The sequence below is a fragment of the Schistosoma mansoni genome, chromosome 4 (genome assembly GCF_000237925.1).
Source record: "Schistosoma mansoni strain Puerto Rico chromosome 4, complete genome".
NCBI classification, from domain to species: domain Eukaryota; kingdom Metazoa; phylum Platyhelminthes; class Trematoda; order Strigeidida; family Schistosomatidae; genus Schistosoma; species Schistosoma mansoni.
Window position 1 is genome coordinate 7,390,522 of NC_031498.1, and position 27,379 is coordinate 7,417,900.

Genomic DNA, 27,379 nt, shown 5'->3' on the forward strand with positions numbered 1-27,379 from the left:
TATATCTTCCGATTTATTTTATTCAGCCTACTGTGGTAGATTGTCGTATAATATCGAGACCATTCTAACATGAGTGGAATCTTTTACGAAGCCTATAAGGCAGCAAATAAGATGCACAGTTATTTAGCAATAATCCTCAACGATGAGACTCAAGGAGAATACAGGAGTGCGGAAGAAATCTTTGTATTTCAGGGAAGACATAGAAACTTAGAATAACTCTCTATATATATTAACCAAAAATGACCTTATAATACAGAGTAATTGAAAAATTAAAAGTGAGAGAAAACATTCAGAAACTAACAAAGACAATGTTAAAACACGAATCCAAAATCTGTACACGTGGCTGTGATCAAAAGAGAAAAACTAGTACTTGTCCACAAAACTTGATAACCTGAGTGCTTCTTCGCAAATGCGGAATTATTTTTGTGATGAAAAGAATAAAGATCTTGAAAACATTTATTTAGTACTGTGCTGATCTAATCTCGACTGCGATTATTAAAAACCGTCCTGAAAAATTTAGACTGTAAATAAATGGTGTTGATAACAACTGAGTGAATTTTAAATGATGTCCTACTTCCTTGCAGATTGATCTTAAGACTTTATGTTTCGTTTACACTCAATATTGTTCAACATGAATGCAAATTTCTCGACCTATACCTGGCACTGATAAACTCAAAATCTAGAACTCAAGAACAAATTTAAACTTGACTTATCCATGTACAGTAATTTAAACTATATTTTAAACTTATTTATTGGTAATTTTGATTTTAGTCTGATAAAAGGCCAATAGCTATCCTAACTGTTCACAATCCAACAATAAACGTTCCTACAGAAAACTATTATACAACATTGTTTGCTGTTATTACATGGTCAGAGATGATTATATACAGTCCAGTGAGCATAATTCTTCAAATATCTTCTCATAAATCGGTGCTAATTGAACAGAAATTTTGTTCGATAGGTAAAGCCTTAGAAACAGTTGTCCCAATTAATGCTGAAACATCAATTAAAAAGTAATAGATAAAATGATTTACATTAAAGTTTTAAAAAATTATTATTTTATCTTATATTGATGTAAAACTTTCAAATGATAAGAACTAAATGAATAACAAGCTTTTCTGTATACCAGAGCAAATCATTTTCATTGACAATTAAACTTCATATTCGCATAAACTATGGACATATCAAGCTCATAAATCCATAGTCATTGATCTTTTAATTAGCTTAAATTAAAAAGTCATTTCTGAATTTTTTTGCTGCTTACTTATGATTTTTCCAAGATTATCAACTTATTTTCATAGTTGAAAGCATGAGTCAATTGAAGCTAGAACACTAAAGAAAACCTGGAAGCACTGAACGGCCGATTCGTGCTCTGGCGAGAGACTGGTAGGTCCTGGGTTCGAATCTCGCAAGGCGAGATCGTGGGTGCGCACTGCTGAGGAGTCCCACAATAGGACGAAACGGCCGTCCAGTGTTTTCAGGTTTTCCTTGGTGTTCTAGCTTCAATTGACTCATGATTTTAACTACGAAAATACTAAATCTCCACAAAACCCCCTCTGATTATCTACTTATTGATTGAAAGTAAGTCAAAGGAGGAACAAATCAACTTTGGCATTTTTAAACGGATAAATCTTAAATCTTTCTAGTGGAAACCACGTAACTAATTGAACACTTATTTAGAATCTACCAAGAACAGAAATTATTGTGTGACTGAAATAAAACTCATATTAAACTAATACAAATGAATACAAATTTTCTTGTGCATAAAGGATTATATGGTCATGTTCCAGTTGTTGAGGCTTCTGATTGGTTTTATTCTTGATGATTAACATGAATTACAATATATTTTTCATCATTCACTTTAATGTTTTTTCGTCTGAAATGAGTTTCTTAACTGAACGAAGTATTTTTCAGACTGATTTTCATATTAAGGGCACAAAGTACAGAAAAAAACGAAAATCCAAAATGACAGTAGAGAAAATATATAAAAAATGAATTTATGCTGTAAAACTTATTTAAAGTGGACATGACGATATATTTTTAAAAAAATGTACAGTTAATAGAAAAGCGTGATTGGACTATCATGATTAAACACTTTCAGTTCTTCACACGAAGATGATACTGGAATCAAACACATAACTTCCCATTTACAACTTGATACATATTCTGTCATTAGATGAGCTTTTTCATCATAAAATCAGCGATATTTCTGTCATTGTTTTCAAAAATAAAGTAATTCGAGAATTATCTAGCTTTCATGACATTGTAAATTTATTCATTTCGCTAGCGGTAAATAACCTTTTTTATTTATTATCTTTCCGTGACATTTCCACTGACAAGATGATGCTGACACATATACAGTTTATGAATAAACATACCCGATGAAATGCACAATTATCAATAAATTTACTCAACAAGTATCAAAATTTGATTTCTCGTATCCTAAAGTCAAATTATTCTTATTCTAGTGCTTATAAGCTAGGATTTAGACACACTTAGAAATTTATCTATTAAAGCTTACAAATCTCGGGCTTAAATGAATTCACTATTAAATTTTCCAATTATTTCTCTCTTATTACTTACAGTAACGTTGGACTTATTGAGCTACCTTCAGTTTATATACAATCAGGTGGTAATTATAGTGATGAAGAACGATCAATGACGATAAAATATGTAATAGAAATCAATGAAATTACAAATATTACACTAGATCTTCATATTTTATTTAATGGAGAAAAGATAACAAAACAGATGACATTCGTACCTGAATCGTATACACCCCCACTTGAACTTGTAAGTTTTATGAACCATTAGTCTTTCACAATAATCACACTTCAAAAATACGAATCCCTGAGTAGATTTATTCGTTGCACTTCACAAACTAGCGAAATTCATACTGTTAAGTAGATCGTTTTGTTCATCAATTTATCTTCCACATTTTACAAATTATCGATAACTAAAACAGTAAACAAAATTTTTATGAATAGTTTTCGATTTTTAATTCATTTTACCTACTGTTTACTAAATGAACAATCTATTCTGTCATCTTCATTCAAATCAATTCCATCAAATTTTTAAAGATCGTCTTCACAAACGATATAGAAATAGATGATAGATGTAGATTATTAAAAATTTTTTCATAACAAGTGATTATTTCAATTAGATATGTTTTCAGTTTGTATGATAGACATATGCCGAAAAAAAGCAAATTACGTACTACGGTTTTCCAAGTAAAATCAAACTGAAGTGTAAGTATATTTTATTTCCTTCAAGTTAAATTTTTCTTTGGTTTTTCTTTCCTAGTCTTTAGATCAACAACCATTTGGACTGCTGCAAAGTCTTCTAATAAGTCGTGCAGATAATTATCTCCATCCAGATTCATTCAGCATTATTATGGCAAGTGTAGTTATTTCTCCAAGAGCCAGACAACGATACTCCATGAAAATTGAAACATCTAAACATCCAAATGAAGTCCATTTTTTTGATCAAAAAATTTTGGATACTGGTTTGGTAATGACATCTCATAAATTTCAGTTTAATGTGTCAAATAACACAGTATATGTAGGAATTGGTAATCAACAATTTGAAGGTGAGATGTCTTTCTCATAGCTCCTACAAAACTGTATTCGGTGACTCGCTTACTTTGCAAACCATAAAGTATAATATCTAGATTTAATCGAACGTTCCTGATTTTATGTGCTTTATAGCCAAAAACAAAAATTTCATTTATAGTCTCTAACTAATAGGTTAGCTATATTATGAGTAAAATATATAGATTCCAACTAAACATCATGTTTTCGCAGTCAAAATAATTTTATTATCAAAACTAATAAGAGCTCAGTACTTTCATACATAAGTGCATAAGGAAAATTTAAATAAATTCACTTGATGTTATTTGGTTGAATCTTCCCGTTGATGTTCAGGGCCACAATTGATCAGTCTCTGGATTCCACTGCTAGCCACCATCTATCTTTGCTTATAATGCTTGTGAATTAAGGTTATATCGAGGTGATACGCACAGTATGCAAATATGTTAATAGGAGACTTTTCCCCATTTTCACAAGCAAGTGGCTATCAGGACTCGATAGCCGATAACGCGATGACGCTTGAAGAGAAAGGTACTGGGTTTGAGCCCGGGAGTGGATATCGACTCTGAGGTGTAGGTACATCTAGCTGATGAGTCTTGAATAGGACGAAACGCGTGCAATGGATTTTACTGTTAGCGACTGTCCTTCTTTGCTTAAAAATCAGATAAACTTGTAATTTTTGTTACATACTTATTTGGTCTTCTAAAAGAAATCCTATCGTCTTCCATGTGACAATATCCTTATAACTTTTGCTTTATTACGATTTTGGTTTGATGTTGGTTTCGACCAATGAATCCATACATTTGAGATAAAATAAAGAAATGATAATGTGGGGACTCGTAGTATGAAAGCGATTGTTAACGTCATTGAAATTTAATGTCAGTTTGTACTTCTAATCAAATTCACCAATCATGAGGTGTTTGGACATTCTCTATTTTCATTACTTCATACTTAAGTTAATCGAAAAGGATACCTATATGTTCATCAAGCTCTCTTATTTGCTAAATTTCTAAATTTTAAACTGCCAACCATCGAAAGCGAAATTATTAGACACCTACCATCTACTTCTTTTTTAAAAAATAAAAGTTAATCACTTATGAACTAAACATATGCAACTTATTCCGTCATGAGATATTTCTCGTTCCTAAACATAAAAGCTACAAAATATTTTTTGTTTTGGGCACTCACAATTAGTCAGAAACTCATGAATAACAAATATGTCACTAAATCTGAATGCGTTTATTTAATTTTAAAACTCTTGACTGTTTATTACCATTATAGTCGAATGGAGGATTTCTATTATTATATTTTATTATATTATTAGAATTCGCTTTGTTAATCTATCGGTTTATGAGATGAAATAACTTTATGCCTAGCACATACTGTCATAACTTATGGGTATAATGGTTTCAGGTAATTACTTTATGTAATCCAAAATGTGAAAATGATTTGTGTAATTGTACTTGACTTATTCGTTAAAAGATTATGCATCTTTGTATACAACAGATAACCAAAATGCAGACGGTGCAGTTTCCAAAAGCGAACCAACATCTATTAACATTATGATTCCACTAAACGTTGGTTCAAGAGTTTCTAATTCCATCGACTTGAAGCTGATTTTATTTGGTGGAAAGGAAAAATACGAATTACCATTTATGTTTAATATTGGTCCTTTGCAGGTAATTTTTAATTACTTTCGTTTCATTTATTTTTTTCAGCAAACTGATGAGATCACTAAAATGCGTTTTACTAACAAGATTATTTCCTTATAAACCTTATACAAAATTAACTGTCTAAAGACATAAAGGCACTCAGGAATCTAGCGGTATCATCGTCTCCTGACACCACATACTACCACAGGATTTTCCAGTATATTGGACAGCAAAATAATTCATTTTAGATGTACAGATGAATGACATTATAAATTTGGTGAAAGTGCAGAGTTATATAGAATGTATGTCCATTCCTCAAGGTATCTGATGGAAATATGTGTTCTCTAATACAGAACATTCTTGGTGTTTGTTTTCACGTCTACAGACTGTATCCAGAATAATGTACCTTTCTAAAGTTTCTATTCATCAGAAAAAATAACCACGTTTTTTTGAAATTAGACTCACTAAAACGAATTGCTGAATAGTATTAGTTCTATACACTGAAATTGTTTCCAAACCTTTTTTCATTAGACTGTGCCACATGCTATGATCTTATCGACAACACACGAAATTGACGCCATAAACTTTGATAAACAACCGGATCATGCTGATACACCTCTTACTCCAGGTGAAATCGGACGAATTTACAATCGAATTTCTTTAAATTTACCGAAGTGTGAAGAATATGAAATATCATTTTCTACCTTACCCAACTCTTCATGGCCCGTTGATATAATTGATATCCTTATTATGGATGTTAGCAATTACGTTTGGATTTCCGACTTGTCAGATTATCAAGTTATCAAATATAGTAGGTAGGTTGATAGTCAAATAAGACTACCACATTGTAAAAATATTTCTTGAAGGAAAAGGTTTTCTGACAGCATAGTGCATTTACTAATTAAATTATAATTCTTTTTAACATTTTTAAGCCAATTAATTTATAGGGGTTATAGTTCAAAGGAACTGAAAGACTGGTAAATTAAATCTTACCAATGAATCTGTGTTCATAGGAATATTACAAGTTTTAGGACACAGGAAATGTAAATCCTTTGGACGAGTTATCTAAAAATGTAAAATGAATTAATTGTTTGAATATTGAATGTTGTAACCTTTGGGGTGACAATTATTTATGCTAACACTTATTGCGAAATGGATAAAATTCTAGTAAAGATCGAAAGGTAAGGATTGAATCAAAATGAAAGGTTAAAGGTAATGAGTAGGTTATAAAATATTATCTCGTCTTCATTTCCGACAGAATCATGTTCGTAATAACAATGAATGATTAAGTTCATTGATTCTACATAATAATGAACTTCGTTTAACGTCAGACACCACGAGACTTTCATCTAAAGAATATTGTAAATTTAATGCAATTTTATTTAATTATATTACTCACTAGTAACAGCTCATAAGTTGAAATTTTTTTATGGCGTGTTTTATTGCTTATTTAAAAGCACACTGCTTTTGAATGATTTAACTCGTATGATGCGTGATATTATTTGATTGGTACTTGTAGCTTGTTGAAAAAAGCATTATTTTGTGAAGCGTTAAGTTTAAAATTTAAGTCATGTATATCTAGACGGAGGGTCCGATTCTGACAAGTGTCTGATGATATGTTTAATTTCTAGAGTGCATTTGATTTTTTTTTCCTTATTTAGACCTGGTTCACCCACAACTGATATGGCTTCAGTCAAACTAAAGATATGTGCTCCTGCTGGGTTCGGAAATGAGGTGAGTACCATATTTTTTTTTAATTGTGCCCAAATTAGATAATGAATTATTTTAAAGGAATAAATTTTATGACAACTTATTAAATGAAAGATTCTTAGCGTGACTTAAAAAACAAGTTCAACTAACTCAACTAAGCATTCTTTACAAAGACTTAAGATTATTCACCATGTTTTAGTGAGGAGCTAAAATGATCTAATTCGTTCATGATCTGGTCATCTAAAATTGAACGAACTCATAAAATGTCTCCATAATGATTTTGTTCATGCTTGTGACATTTAGAAGACAACGTTAACGATCAATTAAATCATAATCAAAGAATGTAAAATGTGATCCCAAGTATAACCCCGGTAATGAGATTATTTAAAATTTTGGTACGAAGTATTAAACCATTAAATTGTCTTATAGTGGAAATTATAGCTGTGAAAGGAGTAAGAAGCAAATGAGTGAATAATAAGTGAATAGTTCTTATAACTTCAAAAAGTGGTCACGGAATTGTTGAAATCTAAACGTGGTTTCAGAAATCTGTGTTATTTGGACTATGAAGGGTTATCGTCGCCTAAAATCCCAACTACCGTAACTTGAGCAGAAATCCAAAATGTTTAATTTACGTAGTATTGTAAATGCTCGTTAAACAGATTAGATATAGAATAAAGACCGTTATGATTCATCGAGAAATTTGCAATTAAATTTAGTTATATATTTTCCATATTCAAATATGTTCTTTGATACAAAGTTGCTTATATCCAACAGAGAAATTATATTTCTAATTCCTGAAAAGAATGTAATAGTGTGAATAGTGCGATGATTCAAAGGTTTGAAGAGTAAATCTTACCTCAGTTAGGTCTAAAACATTTGATATCATTTTTATCTTAATCAATCGTTCATTGTATATAGGTACGAGTTGATGTATTTATTCGTCCATGGATTAGAAACAATGATAATCAATTGAAAAGTCAGCAGAGTGTTAAGATCATTGGAAATGTAAAAATTAAAAGTACTGGCTCTGACTTTGCTCTCACTCCATGTACATTTAATGTTTCTTCGGCGGCAATTATGGAGCAATACATCCTTGAAAATAATAAATCTTTAAATGATAAACAGGTGATTTTCAAAATTTTTAAAACGTTATCCTTTTTTTAATTTTGAGCTGATAAAGACCAACCATTTAATAATTTTTTGATGTTTCTCACAAATCCTAATAGGATTCACATTATGCATCTTACTGTAATGAAAATGAATAGAAATGGTAAACTAAACAACCAGTAACTACACGTTTATTTAAAATTTACTTATGATTTGAATTCCTATTAGAAATTTATTAATTATTGACAAAACGAAATTTATTGTAGAGTTAATGGATTTAACCAAGACGTGATTTCTTTAAGAACCTGTTTGTTCACATGTGCTTCACATGAGTAACATTGTTTATTTAAAGTATGAATGTTACGGAGTTTGTTTATTCTTTATGAGTTTCAACTAGATGTTATTGCTTCCTGTGTATAAAGTAATAAGTATATGGCAAATAAAAGCTACCTCATTCAGTTAATAGTATGCTGCCTCTTGTGATTTCCAATCTACAGTCATACTTTTCTGTCACATATATTGACCAATATGAGTGTACTCAAAATATTTTTGACAATAATATCTACAATTTGATTACTGTTGCAATGAACGAAAACTCAGGTGGGCTTCTGTAAAACATGAAAACCATACATTAAATACATCATTTGCACATCTTGTATGCGCTGTCCCTTGCCTACTTCATTGTTCCTTTAATTCTAGTATTATTTTGATTGCTCGCCCATTTCCTTTCTGTTCTCTTAAATTCAGTCTTCTAGTGTCTGGCATCCCATTTTCGATTACATACTACTAATAACTGTCAGCTTAAGTAGCATAAACAAAGGAATTACTGTCCAAGTTCAACTTGAAGTATTTTCTTTTCATTCAACTTTCCAGTTAAAACTAAAAACACTAAAGACAAACACTTTAAAATTCAGTTCATTAAGAAAAGAGTTCTAATAGTCTCAATAATTTGATCTAGAATTCTTTTGTAATTTTTATCCAAGTGTTTGCTGGTTTAATATAATCCATATAATGTACTAATTGCAAACAACTGATTCAAATGACCTAATCAACTAGTTTAGTTTTTAAATACTTTGCATTACAAATAATGTTTATATTTTATCAGTATATTAAACATCATACTTTATTGCTGAATCCGCCTGAATTCAATAAGCATTCAGTAGCAACTATTACAAAATCTGGCATTATTCTAAAGATTATTTCATGAACATTGCAGGAATGATTTATAACACAAATGCGGTACTTTTGATTTAACTACGTTCTTTGATCTAGATTATTTAATTGAGATTCATTCAGTGTTTCTCTGAAAGATAACATCAGTTCTTACTTCATTTTCACATAAGTGTAAGTAAAAAAATAATTTACTTTAAAGAACATAACCAAGATATTTGATGTTATACTACTTTGCACGATGTGAAAATTGAACTATTCTAAGCAGACTACATTTAATACTGTACGAATAATGCTTATTTTAGTGTTTTATTTGCGCAAAATATTGAGATTGATTTTGTTTGATCTTCCTTCTGCAGATACTTATTGTATCGGCTAATACAACGGAAAATTACGCTCGAGGACCAGGTGAAACCACTGAATTCACATTCTTTATTCAAGTCCCAGAAAATTCTAAATTACCAAACTGTTCAGTTGTATTTAGTTCCGGCTATAGTGATATATATAATGAGTCAGAATTGACTATTTTGGATGTAAGGATAGAATTTGGAAATTTATTTCGAACTTCACAAAGAGAGAAATTTAAAGTTGAATACACATCCAAGTATTTTAATGGTCAGAACGATACAGCATCAGTTGATTTTGGCAACCTGGTCAACCCAAGTACGCTTTCTCAAAGTTGTTTACTAATATCTGATATGCTTTCTGGTTTATTTCAAACTTGATAATTTAACTCTTTACACTGGAAGATTTTTCCTAATGGCATGTCGGAAATAAATTTAATTAATAGTTTTCTAAAAAAGTATTCATGTGAATAACGGACTGAAAGTGGTAATTACATTTCTAGACCCAAATATGTCCCTTATATCAGTGTGCAGTATTAGTGATGGTTATAGAAAATGATAAATGGATTAATGCTGAGAGATGCTTAATGAATAAGTTAAAACATGTCATCCGATATCCTCATAGACATTTTTAGTGATAATATTCTGGATTAGGATCGTAGTTAAAAATGTGACGGGGTCAGATTTTTTACTCAGTGTTATTATTTCTCACTTATGCTCCCGTTTTTGATTCGGTCTGATGATTATTCATTGAAATATTGATTTTGTTTTCAATGCAAATCTTTGTATGGAATTGATTCTATCTGATTGTGACTTTTACACAGAATAATGTGCTTTATATTGATTCTCACTGGGTCATGCAGCATGTTTCTCTTACAAACGTCCAGTGTGGTATTCGCTAACTAACCATCAAATATGGTTAGTACATTTTGGTTAATATGTCGTAATTATGGAGGGTAAATAGTGATCATCACCAATTTTTCTTTACTATTCCGTGAAGTCTAAATAACAATGTGTTCATGTTTCAAGTATTCACCATCTGCGGTTACAATAATCTTCAGATTGATAGGTTGTCATCGATGAGATATGATAATACTTAAAAGATTGCTGCCATAAGATCCGCTTACGAATACATATATCGAAACGATGAAGTTGAACCGTTTTCCGTTAGTCACCAATAATATGGTCCACACCCCGCGACGTTGGCTTAATAATTCACTAATTACATGTGAATGGTTTTTGAAATACGATACCAACTAAGCTCATTAAATTTATGTTTTTTTTCCTTTATAAAGACAATTTTAATGAAAAATTTAAAAGTATCATAAAAATTAATGTCCATGCTCGTATATCCGATAGCAGAGTGGTAAATAATGGATCAAAAGTAAAGTTAGTAATGACAGCGAAATTCGGAAGCTTGACAGGAATTACAGAAATTTCACAAGTAATCGAAAGAAGTGGAAAGGAACGAACAATCATTTCTATGGATTTACAGGAGATACATAAAGTTGGAAAAGATAAACAATTGTATGTTCTATGTATAGAAAAAAACTCATACCTATTAGCTTTTTATCAGTTTTTTAATGAGGTCTTTTTACATAAGGAAGTAACACGTTGTTTGAAATTGACTTTCAAAAGTTGAGTGATTCCACTTATTTACAAACGTTCAGTGTGGTATCAATCTTTTGAAAGTTTTTTGCAGGTTAATAAAGTGTTAAGTTGACTATTACTTAATGTACTATTGGCTGAGGCAATCGTTTATCGAATTCCAAAAATTACAATAGTATGAATTTATTTTACAATATGAAACTATCAGCCAAGTTATTCATCAGCTAGTCAATAAGAATAAAGTCGTATTGTCATCTTACGAGATATATGATGGATAACCAGGAATATAATTTCATAATTGAAAGCTAATGTTTGACAAATGTATCACAGTAGATATAGCTCATACAAGTTTACTATCTGCTTAAATTTCCTGCATAAGTTATTCATTGTATCATTATGAAATTTCATGCGATAAACTTTACTTAAACTAATCATTGGAAGCAAGAAAGAGATGAATCTAGTCACTAACAGAAACTTATCACAGTTAATTACACAGGAGATTGGGGCACATTTAAAAACAAAATGAAATTTAACGGCAGCTATTCATTTGACTATAACAAGACTCTATATGATAATAAGCAATCCAAAAAAACTAGATCTATTTATTAAAATGGATTATAATATCATCATTTACAAGCTTTATTATAAATGATAATTAATTAATAAATGACAAACTACTTATTTTTTTGTAAGCATATGAAGTTTATAACGCAAACATTTGTTTGCTTTTTATTTAATGTACTGATAGTATCATAACTAATATTCTAAGTACATTGTATGATATGCATTTATCTCGATTTCTGAAACTTCCCAGACATTATTATTACAACATAGAATAGTAAAATTAATTCGAACTAATAGTCATTTATTTTATCAAAGAAAGATTAATTCATCTAAATTATGTAAACATTTGAGATGGTTTGTAAATAAGTTTGCAATTCGAAGGAGTTTTATGCAATCAGATGAACATAACATCACTTTACCGAATAACAGTCTGTTAATTATCAGTGAATTATCAAGTGGAATACTGTGTTTTAGTAGAGAATAGAGTGGTTATTCACCTCAAACATTAGATGGAATTTTTGATGAATTCTATGAATGTGAAAAATTTATCTGACGGATTTCGATTTACTGAGTGTACACTTGATTTCTACTTCAATTTATGAATGCCCGAGTTTTGACCTCCGGTATTGAAATGAATAAGGTGATGTGAAGTTCAAAGTGAGACTAATATATCACCAGTGCATCCTTGACTTTTACTTAATATTGTTTGTGGGTTGCTTAATCCGAAAAATTTTTGTTATTATATCATTTATTCCTGATGAAAGCTATGGTGACGGGGATGTACTCATGTTAAATCTAAAAATGAAAATGGAACAGAACTCGTCACTCGAATGTTCCAGACATACACTGAATATATATCCTGGAGTGAGTGTAGAAAATGTAGACGCTTCACCTCTTCAGCCAAATCTGTCATTCATGTACCACATAGTGCCAAATATCAAAAGGTCTGGTCCATTTATATTTAAAGTGAGTTTAATAATATGTGATTTCTGAAACTATATTTCAATGCCTAGGTAGGTGAAAAATTGAACGAATCCGATCTATAGTGGTTTACTACAACTAACATATTGAGAATAGTACAAGTTTGTTGTACTAAAAAGTATACACTGATGTTTGTCTTTCTGTATGCAAAACCTATCTAAACTTGATGATGTGGTCTCAGGATACAGATAAAATCAATTTAGACACTCTAATAGATACGAATTAACCGAACTGTCAGATAATACCTATATTAATAAGTAAATGTGAAGATATGCGTTAAGTTGATCCAAGAGAAAGTCACTAAGATCTTTAAATGTATTAATTAAATGAACAATTGAATGTATATTGTTGTTGAGTGTTATGGAGAATACAGTGTAAATGGATGTGGAAGTAACAGACAAGATTTCTTCCTCCTATAAATGTATTGATCAAAGATTTCTACGGCGCTACTAACTATACTCATTCTCATTTATTGAATTTATTTATGTCCATCCAAACAAGGAAGAATTCAACGGAAAATCTAGTTAACGGACCGTATGAAAACTTGTGATTTGAATAGTTCAGCATGTTAGCATTTGGATGACATGAATTATAATATCATTACTTCATGTTCATTCAACTTACAGTGAAGAAACGCTAGTTTCTATCTTTGGTTTTAACCTAACTCTCTCCTATATTCTGTTGACAGTGACCATCAATGGTTTTGTTGTTAGAAATTGCTATGCTATCACAATTATATGATAAGAATAATCCCTTAAATGTTCTGATAAACTTAATTTTGATGAACGTCGTACTTCAAGAAACTGATCATTATTCAACATATATATACCTCTGTATCCACATATTTTGACTAATTATAATTTATTAGCATAATACTAAAGATGGGAGTGTATGTAACTTAACAATATTTTGAGCTTTTCATTGTAATAAAGCTAAATTTTTACGCAATATTGTATTCGTTTCTGAATCAGAAAATACGCTCAGTATTTCATCGTACAATAACCGGGTAACGCTTTTGCATAAATTCAAAAAAACGTTTTTACTTTCACTGAATTAGGGTGGTTCCTTTCGCTTTGATAATGAAATCTCGGTCAAAATCTATGTCCACTTCAAAGACAAAATATTTTTACCATCACACAAAAATACAGCGAAATACACTGTCGTCATAGAGCTTGTTTGTATTTCCACAAACAGACCTGAACAAGTTAATCCATACATCAGTAGATTCTTGAGTAAGAGAACCGTTACACTTGCTGATACAAATTTCACCAGTAAGTTATGTTACATTTTTTGAGTTCATATGAATTTCTTATATTTTCTTGAGAATGTCTGGTTTGTAAAATGTACAAAGTTTAAGCAGTCTTGGAAACGTCGTCAAATCGAATTTACAAATATTCGAGATCTAAAGAATTTTCAGTTTAAATCGTTTGTAACTTCTAACAAAAACGTATTACTCCAAGTGTGTGAAGAAGATTGATAAGATATCACTGAAGCATAGGGTTTCTAAAGCGAATTTATGAACAGATTCATCTATTTCCACCTAAGATAAGTATGAAGAAAAAGCACACTAGGTACTGACCAGTTCTACTATGTAGAGTTCGAATCATATTCAATGATGTTTAAAGTGGATTCTATAATTTCAGCTTTCGTGAATTGTTCTATCACTAAAAAAAAGTGTCGATGACTCATAACCTTGTTGATTTGTTAGCTTGACTTCTAAGTACCAACAGCACCAAAAGGACTTTGAAAGATGAATTGTGTATCATTTTATGCTGCGAAAGTTACCCTATATATTAGCCAGCTGGATAAAATCTCCAACGTGAAAAAAGTTTTCCCAATTAGTAATACTGTGAAGCATAAATAATTTATCCTGAATGAACCATCTTATCACCTCTGGAGGCCAGAACATACTCAGCTCATTTACCAATAGGCATAAAAATGATATTTTAAGTGAATACCTCCTCATCCAAGATTTCACCTTGGGAGAATAACAAGCAAAAATAAGAATTATTTATTCGATTAATTTATGCTTATGTGAGGACACCACAGATAAACAAATGATATAAATCAAGTAAATATTTCTTCTCATTGCTAACTCAACATTAAGTTAACTGTACTAGTCGTAGTTGCAAAAAGTGTTATAAAATAACTGAATTGATGATTAACTTATGAATACTATGAATTGTATAATTTGAAATAAGATAGTAGTTACCTCTTAAGGGGTACTTTTCATGAAATTCAGTAGAAATCTAATAGGACTTGAGTCCATTTGTTTGAATTTCTTTCCCAATACTGCAAGGAAAACGATATGAGTATGCATTTCGCCATACACATCAGTATTTTCTTCACGTTTTGGTTGATATCTAGCTGAAGAAAAAAATAACGACAGATAAGTCATATTATGACTCTACAAGCCTTTAGAATGAACATAGGTTTGACGACAAATAACAATATTAAAAGGTTTCAATTTACGAGTATAGATCTAAAGAAATTCTGTAATTCTAAGTTGGTAACCAAATGATAAAATTTTAAATAATTCGAAATTTTGATCCTTGACTAAGAGAAAAAGAAATAAATACAGACCAGTTTAAGCTTGATAGTAGGATCTTCAGTAGTAATAATATATAAGCATAAAAATTTAGGCATTTTGAAGAAAATGATTCCAATTTTCTGTATTTACAATTCAGTGCAAGATTTATCAGTGAAATAATCAAAGATAATAACTTATAATCCGATCCAGATATTAATCAGATATTTAAAATTGAAATATCTGCCCAGTGTTATAATAATATTAGACCGCTAACAAACACTAATTGAGTAGGTGTATACACTTTATGTCTTCCCTTATACTATGAGATTAAAATTACTTCACATCTTTCTTCCTGTGCTTTATATATATCGTTATATACAATCTTTCTTTTATATATTACCACCATTAAATTAACTGCATCTATGAATTCCGTGTTCATCTTGTTATGCTAATGAGGTGAGACAACTTAGACTGATGCCTATATGTCCCTGGTCCTAAATTGTAACTGACTGACTGATCCAGTTGCCGACCAAAATCACGAGTTTTAAAAATAAAGTTTTCTGATCTCTCAATTAAATATTTTCTAAAAATATTCAAAGATCGCTAGTGTGTTATTGATTTTGCAAATTTCAATATAAATGATTTTTATTCTTATTTGCTATTAGATATTGCAACACAAAAATGTGATAAAGTTGTAAAACTTACAGAAAAGCAAAATATTCCTAATTGTTCAGTTAATTCATTGTCTACACTGAGCATACACGACATTGTAGGAGGATCACAACCAAATTCTTCTATTTCTCATCAACCTATAACCATTCTCTTTGATCAATTAGTATATGTCAGTCAAATTAGACCGATTTCATTAGATTCAAATAATAAAATAAAAATATTAAACATTTCAACAACTACAGATGGAATATTATTCAAACACATTCTGACGGTAAGTCTAAATTGAATAAGTTTTAAATTACCAAAATCTATGTATTTGTGACACAGTTTGTGAAACATATTTTTTCCAAATAGATATCATAGCTTCCACTGACCATGAAGTAGAAAAATAACACACTGAATGTAATTAATGACTGGTTAACACAACTATTACAGTTTTACATTTTGGTCGTTATTTAAATTGCTTATTGGCAGTATTACTATAACAATGGGTAATATAAGAGTATGAGTTTCGTTAAGACTGTAGATACACCTTGTTAGTGAACCTCAAATGTTCTCAAAACCTTAATAAAAAGCTTTTAACCAATGATTTTAGCCACTTTTCTTCAAATGTGAGCATACCAGAAAACTTTCTAGAGTTTTGTAATGATTATTTTTGAATTATTCGAGCGTTATATAAACAATCATCTAACACTTTCATAGCCAAATTTTCACTGTAGATGAACAAGAGTATAGAACAGCCAGATTTCGAAAATATGTACTTTGATCATCTACTTAATACAAGAGGGTTACATTTTATTACTGTTGACGCTGAAGATAATACGCAAAATGCAAACTTTTCAGTTGCAATTTATGGTTGTAAAGCTATTTGGGACCCTTTAAAATTCGGTAAGTTTGAAGCTGTTGTTTCATTTCAGTCTTTATTTTATTTCTTAACATTATATCTACAAATGTAAGAGCAATATTTTTGTACAACAAATTTCATACTGATAATACACCAAAATGTATCATCAACGAATATGTATACGCAAAATATTGGGCTAACGCTTCTTAAGAAAAAAGTTAAATATGAGAATATTGTTTAAAAGGACTCCAGATAAAACTCAAATTGGCAGTAAACACAAGTTAATATCAGTTAATATATTCCTCAAAGAAAGACATAATGAAACGTCTTTTAACTTCTTTTTAAACTGTCAGATAATATGAAAATAACGACTTTCTATTAGACCGTATTGTCACTCTTAAAATGGATCAAACCAGTTATGCTTGGGAATAACTTGATATAGTTTTAGCGACAGGAACTCCTCATCTTATAAGATATCTATTACGTTAAGAACTGTCACTCTGCGTTACGTTTATAAGTGAATCAATAATGTATGTTCTCGTTTGCACTACAAGTAAATGAGAATTCTAAGATTTTTTAAAATCAATTAGAAGAGGATAGTTGCTTCTTTTTACGCTAAAATGTGGTTGACTCTGATATATCGTCCACTGATCTTGCTTTGAACCTTATTGTACTGAGATTGGTGTGATAATGTTCCAATCATTGTATATTATAACACCTCTTTAACTCTCATTCATTTGTTTTTATGGAAAAGTGATTAAACAACCATATGTGTCATTAACGTGTTGAAAATATATTAAGCTAAATCATGACATTTTTCACAGCAACTTCATTTTGGTATAATTTCAAAAAGAAACTAATTGTTAATAGCTGAGTCTAATGATTTATAAGTGATTAAACAATGTGCAAAATGATACATGTTAATTATGACATTAAAATGGGTTAAGTACCAAATAAATTTATACACACATTCAATAACATAAGCAAATCTACCGAAGAAAAATCACCTTGATAGTAGTTTCATGATTTGGATAAATCAGAGTTGTTTTGGGATTGTACTAAATACTTTTGCTTTAAACTGTTTAGACGGATTAATTTTATTTATTTACTGGTTTACACAGAAAATTTTGTTTTCTACTCATCGGAATATTACAAATACATCATTATTTTTACCATTACTAATCTATTTAACGCTCATTTAATTCGAAATTATCAAGTCAAAAATTTCTAGTAGTACCTATGTATTTGATAGTTTGTAATTTTGTAGTTGAAATCATGAGTCAATTGAAGCTAGACCATCATGGAAGCACTGGACGGCCGTCTCGTCCTATTGTAGGACTCCTCAGAAGTGCGCATCCACGATCCCGCCTAGCAAGATTCGAACCCAGGATCTATCGGCCTCACGTGCGTGCGCTTAACCTCTAGACCATTGAGATGGTAGGCATCCAACAACGCTAATGTCTAACTTCAATCAATCTGCGAAATAGAGCAACCGTTCACCATTGTCTTCGGTGAGTTAACATCTCACAACAAACATAGTTGAATTCCACTGGCTACTGCTTCTCACTAGAACTCTAGGAAATACCTCTTGAAGTCAGTCACTAGTAAGCATATGATATTTTGTATTTTGTTAAATAACAACTGGAATATTGGTATAATTAATCAGAAGTCTTATTTTGTTTAGCACATAAGGTATTGAATTATTTAATCTGTAGATTATTGCATAAACTTTTTCAGTTATTTACTTTACTTTGTCATCTTCAGATCCCTGTTCAAAAAAATTTATTGAAAAAGAAAATGAAAACAAATTCTTAAAAACTATATTGATGACTAAAGAATTTATCTTCTATTGTGAAGTATCACCTCTGAAAATTAGAAACATTACAAATGAAAAGCATTGTTTTATGGTTACAGGATCATTTCCAATTACGATAACAGGTAGGCCATTTTTAACTTTTTAACTATGATTATCATCAAATTTTAAAACCTATACTTGGTATACATAACTGACTTATTTTTCGCATATTTGTTTTAGACATGGGACAGGAAATAACCGAAATTATCATGTTACTTAAACCAAGCAATATTATCGTAGGAAGAAACAGTCATAATAATAGTACACTTATAAGTGAGAATATGGGAAAGTCATGGATAGTTACAAATGAATGGAAATTGAAGAATATGTTGTCGCAATCATCTGAGATCATTAACTCTTATGATACTCCATGGTTCAATGTTCAAAATAAATCCAGTGATGATTTTACTATTAGTCTATGCAATTCAACTGGTGATCCATGGAACTGTAAGTAATCTGATAGTTATGCAACACATTACTTAAATGTTACACAGCTGTTACTCAAAAATTTCTAGACTATCCTGGTGTTATTTAAAATATTTTCCAGTGATTATTAAATATGTGGTCTGTAACAAAACACATATCAAGAAAAGCAACTAGAAAACCAAAGAAACATGACGTACGAAAATAATTTAACTACAACTAATTAAAGAACCACACCAGAGAACCAAAAAGTCGGAATGACTGATACTGTGTGCAGATCTTCTCGATGGAAACGTGTTTACCTAAATTTGTAGCTTAACTTTTCAGATTTCGTCTACATAATTTGTGCATTTATTTAGGCCTGAAAATGATATTTGTAACCAACACAATGGACATTGAACAGGTTTGTTTCATAAATACCTTAGAATTCCAATATTAATCAGTATCTCAAACTAATCATCAAAGGAAATTATCACATGTTATGGTATCTATGTTTTCATTTGCTTTCGGCTGTTAGATCAGTTTATTCCAAAGAGATTGAACAAGTGAACCATATATCCTATAGGCTGTTAGTATATTTACACTATCATTAATATATTGGATCAATATTTAAATTCAATCGTGAATAATACCTTATACATTTACTAATTTGAAATCTACAGTCAAACTGTCTAAACAACTTGGTGTTTCTTTATTTCCAGTTTGTTACAACGGCATATTATGGGGCGATCAACTGATCACAAATTGGAATGATCACCACAAAACTTAATAATTTAAAATTCGTTCCTTTTATATACATATTTTAACTAATAAACCAAGAATGATGTATGAAATATATATGTGACGTTTTTATCAGTCTCATTATAATCAAATAAACACCAGATCTTAGTTTCAATATATTTCAGTTATTTGGATCTCTTTTTGATGCTAAGGATCTGACTCCAACTAGATCGTACGATGATGTTTTTGTTGCATACATCACAGCTGTACATGTATATTGTTATCAACTTAAATCGCGTCAATGAATAACGGCATTAAGTAAGCCAAATACGAAAATGGATTTTGGAGGCGTATATTTTGTACACTTATTGATCTGAACAGATAGTCAAAGAAACAGAGAAGGCAAGTAAGCCGACTCGTTTTGATCAAGCGTGATTCAATGCTTAGAGTTATACAAAAATAACTTACAGACATACAATGAACAGGGTAAGCAGTTAGCACACATACGCTCATATAAAAACAGTCAATGTTGATAAGCGAATAGCTGACTAAGCCAAAATGTGGCTCGAGAAGAATGAATAAATCGCTCCGTACGGAAGCTTGAATAACCCATGTGGGTAAGGCATTATACTAAACCGCTGCATTATGATTCATACTGTTCCTGATATGATGTCGTGTGTATCTAAGATTCTGGGTCTTGTGTAACACATTCTGATAAAAATGCTACATGAAATGTATAGTACGATAAGTCTTGAGATTTGTTCGGTTTGCATATGGTAAATGCTAAACGAATGAACAATGAAGAAATCAAATGTGAGTTACTCGTATGGCATATAGATTTTGGGTTAACAGCCAAATCGCTATACCAAATGCAACTCATATTATATAGACAAATAAATAATGAACAGAGATGGATAGCGTCTAACAGTGAAATCCAGGACGCGCGTTTCGTCTTACTTGGGATCCGAATCTCAGAATTGATGTTTACTCCACCTATTCTATAATAACTAAAATCATAATGGCTATATCGGGTTATTCGAACTGGATACTCGTGCACTAACAAAAGCTTGGCTAATTTTGGTCAAAATATCAACAATAGAATAATCCAAGTCAATCCATATTGAATGGATACCCATACCCGTTGCACAAGTCAGTGGCTATTTGAAACTAATAGCTAATTGGATAATTCTGTACCGGGTTCTAGTCCCGGAGTAAGCATTAATTGACACACAAATGCATTCACCTGACACTTCCCGAATCGGACGAAGCGCGCGTCCTGGATTTCACTGATGACCAGATTTCATCTTTTCTGGATTAACTAGGAAAATATGTCTGTTATATATCCCAAATCATTTATGCATTGCTGTGCTTAAAAACAAATCAGCATTGGATTAGTAAACACTAGGGTTAGTTATTGTAAGATTGTAATTAATTGAGTAATATCAGTTAACTTTGTCGAATTAAAAAGATGTTCTTTCTCAAGCTATATTAGTTTTCAAGGCAAACGAGGGCAGAAATTAACCGTTGATAGTGTTTAATTAAGCAGTGATCAGTCAAGCTGAAATAAATGTTAAAGAATCTATAACCTTACTCTTATTAATCACTTGAATAGTAGACAAATAATCTTTGCTAACCAAATTTCACTGTCTAATAAGATAAATATTTGACAAGAACATCAATGACACACCAATGTTTAAGTATGCAAGCAACTAATATGAACCAGGATGTGAGTGTAAAAGTAAACCACATTATCTTAAACATTTTTACAAATATGGAAGATAACATTGTCAAATTATCGAGATATAGAAGAACGTAATTACAAATGAATCATTAGTTGGCCTGTTTTCATCCGGTACTTACCAAGGATTATTCGTTATAATAGCTTTTGCGCTTTGTGTGTATGTACTCATGAATACCTTCAAAAGAGCATTTTACAAAAAGTGGTTGTATTTGATTCATTAATGAGGCCAATTACAACGAGGTGATGAGTACCAAATAGGACGATCGCCACCGTTGAGTACTATTAAACTCTGTACACTTTCAACAGTTAACATGTATCAAAACAACAAACTCTTGTGTTAACAAGAGTAAAATGCAAGTATATACTTTTATTACATGCATTCCAGTTCATAAGCATTTTATACATATAATTCGAAATATACTTTATAATTTTTGACAACTATTTGCGAATAAACTAGGGTGCAAAGTCTTGTAAACTGACTAATCATACAAAAAGGATTATTTACAATTTTCTCAGGCATCGCTTTTTAAGATGTCAATATGATATCAAAAGAGAGATTCAACATGAAACCACTCAACAACTGAATGCACGTTTATAAGATTTAAACGTTCAGTAGGAAACACATCAGTTTTCTTGTTGCCTCAATAATAATTGATAGAGCATTATGAGTAGCACAAGATTAGTAATTAGAATTGTGGCTGAGGCATAACTGATTTATTATGAGAAGTGAATATTTGTCTTAAGCAACACGTAATATACAATGTGGGTATGTGTTATGACGCACTGTGTCCAAGACTGATACTGATGCACAAACTTCCGATGCCCAAGTCCCCGACTGGTTTCTGAGTCAGAAGACTTGGAATAGAGACAGTTTACTGAGCTTAACCGATTTATATATATATATATATATATATATATATATATATATATATATATATATATCTTAGAAAATAAACCTACTTCTTGGTCAATAGCGTGCACATGCCGTTAGGAGATTTTTGACTGTCACTTTTTAGCTTTCTGTTTCACCACATTCGATTGACCCAGTGTTTCAGTATAATGACAAAGAAATATAACCACTTTAAAATTATTCATATGATTCATTAACAAGACGATTAACTAATTCATTTAGACGAATAATCTTGTCCAAATACCAAGATCTTAAAAAGTGCAATCTGTGCATAAGTAAACACAAGTATCATATTAAATTTCAAGGATTTTGATGTCCATAAAAGAAAATTATTTGAACGATCTCCTAAAGTATAAATAATAAATTGCTGATAAAACTTAAAATCGCGCTCCAAAATAAATTTTAAGGACATTGTAGTTGTAAAACAAAAAAATATATGAGCAAAAAAATAGTTTACTTCAGACACTACACTCACAAATCCATGAATAATATGACAGGACCATAGAATATTTTTGAATTAGAACACTCAAATATGAACAAAGAATATTCTTTCAAGTTAACACATACAAACATCCAAAATGCTGCTGGAAAATTCTTCGAAAAAAACCATATCTATCCAAACTCTCAATCTCTTAAACGCTATGTACAAAATGTTATCTATTCTATTTGTTCACCCATTCCATTACTAGAATTCAACATTTCGCGAAGATCTCCTGTGCTGTATGAGTTGTCACCTAATAAATAGCATCTTTTCACCTAATATGTTACCATAGTTGTAACAAACGCACGAAAAAATTAATAACATATTTCCCCAAAAGTTTAAAAATTACAAAAACACAACATATATTTCCGATCAATCCTGAGAGATGTGTTTAATCATTCTTCAGTATCCTTAACAAATTTACAAATAGAAGCTTTATCTTGGGAGATAAAATTCTGTAACATAGATGAAAAAATTAATTAAATTCACGAAAATGTTCAGATTGAAAATTTATTCAAACAAACAAATGGTTTTAGTCCAGTCTCTGACCAAGAATCTCAACGTTTCAAATCTACTCTTCTCGATAACTGCAACCAGTATACTAGCACAAAAGTAACATGTAAAAGTTTTCTAGAGAAAGAGCGTAGAAGTCAAATAAAATTACTTAGAAACAATGAAGACTTGATTACTACACGTTCAGATAATGGTGCATGAACATCGATTTTAAGGGTGGTAGAGCTACTAACGTCTTGAAGAGGAGAATTTCTGAGTCTTTAAAAAGCACGTTCCTCTCGGCAACGTTGTGAATAGTATTCTCCAGCCGATCATTGTTCACCAATAATCTTAAGGATAAATTATCTCATATCATTAACTCAATTTGCATTTACAAATTTACATGCTCATGTGGAGCCAGATATATATGTTGTTCGATGCGTACTTTATCCTGATGAATTCAAGAACATTACACGGCATGACCAAAAAAGCTGAGAAGCTCAATAATCAAAAACCTTGTTAGCACAGGTCACTCAATCAAGACGGACTCTGCTTTCAAAACTATCTACAAAGTAAGTAGAAGTCTGCCAAAAGTAATTATATAGCATCTTCTTAACATCGCTGAATCAATAGCAATACATCTAAGAAAAACAGAATTGTGTGTCCCAAAGAGATCGGTACAACCTCTTCTTCTACCATGACCTTACTGTCTTCTTTTTCTTCTTCATATGTTTCTTCCTTTATAGCCACCTACTTCCTCTTCCATCTTCTTCGTAAATCTTTTACCCCCAACTAGTTTATTTCTGTTTCTATGATCCTCCCGATTACACTTCATCTCAATTTCAACATTTTATTTTATCTTGCTGAACCATTCTTTGCTAATGAAGATTTCCATACCTATATTTATGATAAATATTTAAGCCATTAACAATCAAACTAATATTAATTTCCGTAATGAAAAATTCTTTTAATACCTTTGTTTATTCTACTTCACTGTTACCGTGTCTAACTGAAGCTTATGATCATTATTATTGCATTTACTGTAATTATTATTATCCTGAGAAATAAGTATACATATACGACTGTACAGCTTTGAAAATGAATTCACCGAAAAGAAAACTGTCAGCTGAACCCATGTTTTTTATTTAATGTCCTAATGGGTGTATTCCGTTTGCTAATTTTATTCCTAAGTGTTTGTTAATGTTATACTATTCATCATTATCGCTGTTTTTCCTTATTGCTATCAGTATGTACTTCTTAAATATCATATTTAATTATGTAATTTCATCGTTACCAGTAATTTATCAGTTCTATTAATTGGTCTAATATTTCTCGAATATCATTTATCGCACGATTAGTTTTGTATTTTTTGTCTAGTAAACTTTTTTTCATCTCATTTTGTCCGATGAAACAATCTCAACAACCCCACACTGAAATGATTAGTTTTAAAATGGGAAATATTGGTTATTGTTATCGGAAAAGTAATATGAAATGTATATATTCATCGACTGATCAGCTTTTCTCGAAACTGTGAACGTAAATAACTTACAAAGTACTAAATATATTGTTATGAACGTTGTCGCCAACACCGATAATGTGTTCTTGAATAAGTTGTATCTGGTAGCGTTCCAATCGCAACAATGTACCTCAACAGGTGGGCAAGCATTTCCAAAAACAAGTTAACCAATCATTTATTTTTAAATTTTTTTATTCACACCCAGAAAATTTTCGTCACTAGGTTTCGGAAATCACAATAACCGTCCAATAAATGTCTGTAACATTTTTCCATATATAAGTATTGCAAATATATAAATGTATTTCAAAATTTGAAAAATTCCCATATTGTGATTTAGAACAACATATATAAGCGAACAATATTGTTTTCGATTAGATCCTCATCAGGCTTTACTCTAATATACAGTAATATTTATATGCATATACGAAATTATTAAACCAATCAAGGCAGTTTATGAGTCAATGATAACAGTGGAATAGATTACATAATCAAAATTAATAATAAGTAGAAAGTACAAATTGATAGTGTAATGACAAGTGTACTAGTTGTGATAAGAATAATAAAAGGCTTGAATCAATGTTACATAATAGGAAAATAGGTCAATGATTAGAAAAATATAGACACTGAAATAACATTCATAGAAATTTATAAGATTACGTAATAAGAAGTGTTCAGATAATTGGAAGCGAATATTAGAAAAATTATAAGTAAATAATTGATAGGGGGGTGAAGAAAAATAAACGAAGAAAGAGTATGGAAAATAAGATTATTTATTAAGGCCAAGGGAGGGATAAGGGTGTTACAAATTTCTTATGAACACAAAGACTTGGGTTGTTGGATCGAATTCCTATAGCTTCTGCTATGTGTAGGAGACGAGATCGAACCCCATAAGGAAAAGTAGTAGGAATACGATAAATAACTTTAAAAGACTGGTTTCTGTCAACTTCATGACCACTATCAATCAAGTGTGAAAGAATCGAGCTCCGTATCGACTTGACCATACCTTTTCCTAACCACGAAGGGAGGTGTTCACTAACTCTTTGGTTCAATTGTCTGGTAGTGCGCCCAATATAGCTTTCTCCACAGGAGCAGCTGAATTTATAGATACACATAGAAGTGGCATAACCAGGCAACTTGTCCTTTAGTTGGGGAATCACCATAGATCGTGTCGAGTAAGAAAGAAAGAGGTCGGCAGCATTAAACGTTCTCTTAACTGCTTTAGTCAGTCTATCCCGTAGTACATCATCAGCTGAATCGCCGTTGAATTGTAGTTTCAGGAAGAGTGGTTTCTTCGCAGCTGTTGATATCTTTACTTTCTTATTTGTTGAATGTAAATGTTTCTTCAGGAATCCTAGTGGATAACCCCTTTCAATCAACATATTATGGATAACCTCTAACTCATTGTTGATAGAATCGACTGAGCAAATCTTCCTAGCTCTATTTGCCAGACATTTGACCAAGTTCCTTTTATAGTAGATAGGTACGAAGCTTAAGAAGTGTGTGTACTGGCTAGATAAAGAGCTTTTCCTATACACACTTCTACTGATGGAACCGTTCGCTTTTTTATTAACAATACGTCAAGGAAATTTAATTTATTATCTATTTCTTCTTCACATGTGAATTTAATAGCTTGGTGTTTATTGTTAAACTGTTCGAGTAGTTCGACTTTGCCTATGTCCTGATCCATAATAATAAAAGTGTCATCAACGTACCGACAATAGAAGTCAAGCTTGTTGATAACATCTTTGAGGGGTCCATTCTCTAGTTTCGCAAGAAAAAAGTCCGCTAGGATAGGACCTAGAGGTGAACCCATCGCTATACCATCAATTTGTCTATAATATATATTAATAAAGACAAAATGAACATTCATTGTACATTTCAAAAGTAACTCTTTAAAACTGACCTCAGGAATTCCGACATTGATTTGTTTTTCATGCAATTGTTGACACACAAAATCAAAAGTCTTAGTTAGTGGAACGTTGGTGAACAGGGAAGTAACATCTAAAGATATCATCCGTTTACCACTTAAGTTCATATGTTCAACCTTCGAAATGAAATCAAAAACGTCTTTCACGCTTTTGTTGACGACTAGTTTGTGTAAGGGTTCCAGGATTTGAACTAGCCACTTTGCAGTTTTATGGTAGGGTGAATTATACATGTCTAAAACTGGACGAAGCGGAAGACCTACCTTGTGAACTTTGGGTAGACCATATAGTCGTGGTGTGTTCGATCCGGTAGATTTAAGTGAATCGTGTATACTCGGAGTGATTATTTCTTTATTTTTTAATTCCTTTAGTGAATTAGTCAACATTTTCTCTGTTTTCATATTTATGTCTTTTACGTCGTTGAGTTTCCGAAATTTAGTCGTGTCATTCAAAATCGAGTTCATTTTATCTATGTAATCGGCTTTGTCCATTAGAACTAGACCTCCTCCTTTGTCAGGCTTGCTCATGATTAGAGTGTTATCTTTCT

General features: G+C 31.1%; 1 protein-coding gene across 1 annotated transcript in view; it reads left to right on the plus strand.

Annotated features, from left to right (window-relative positions):
- Positions 1 to 27,379, plus strand: part of Smp_126880 (hypothetical protein) — a gene marked incomplete at both ends in the record, with an annotated part of 90,822 nt that overhangs the window by 20,314 nt on the left and 43,129 nt on the right. Inside the window, 15 exon segments of the mRNA XM_018796684.1 lie at positions 772 to 869; positions 2,586 to 2,793; positions 3,304 to 3,589; positions 5,094 to 5,266; positions 5,771 to 6,054; positions 6,901 to 6,973; positions 7,868 to 8,074; positions 9,586 to 9,889; positions 10,866 to 11,097; positions 13,918 to 13,994; positions 15,919 to 16,094; positions 16,645 to 16,813; positions 18,534 to 18,707; positions 18,805 to 19,071; positions 19,407 to 19,450. Of these exon segments, the coding sequence (XP_018651802.1) occupies positions 772 to 869; positions 2,586 to 2,793; positions 3,304 to 3,589; positions 5,094 to 5,266; positions 5,771 to 6,054; positions 6,901 to 6,973; positions 7,868 to 8,074; positions 9,586 to 9,889; positions 10,866 to 11,097; positions 13,918 to 13,994; positions 15,919 to 16,094; positions 16,645 to 16,813; positions 18,534 to 18,707; positions 18,805 to 19,071; positions 19,407 to 19,450 (2,772 nt within the window).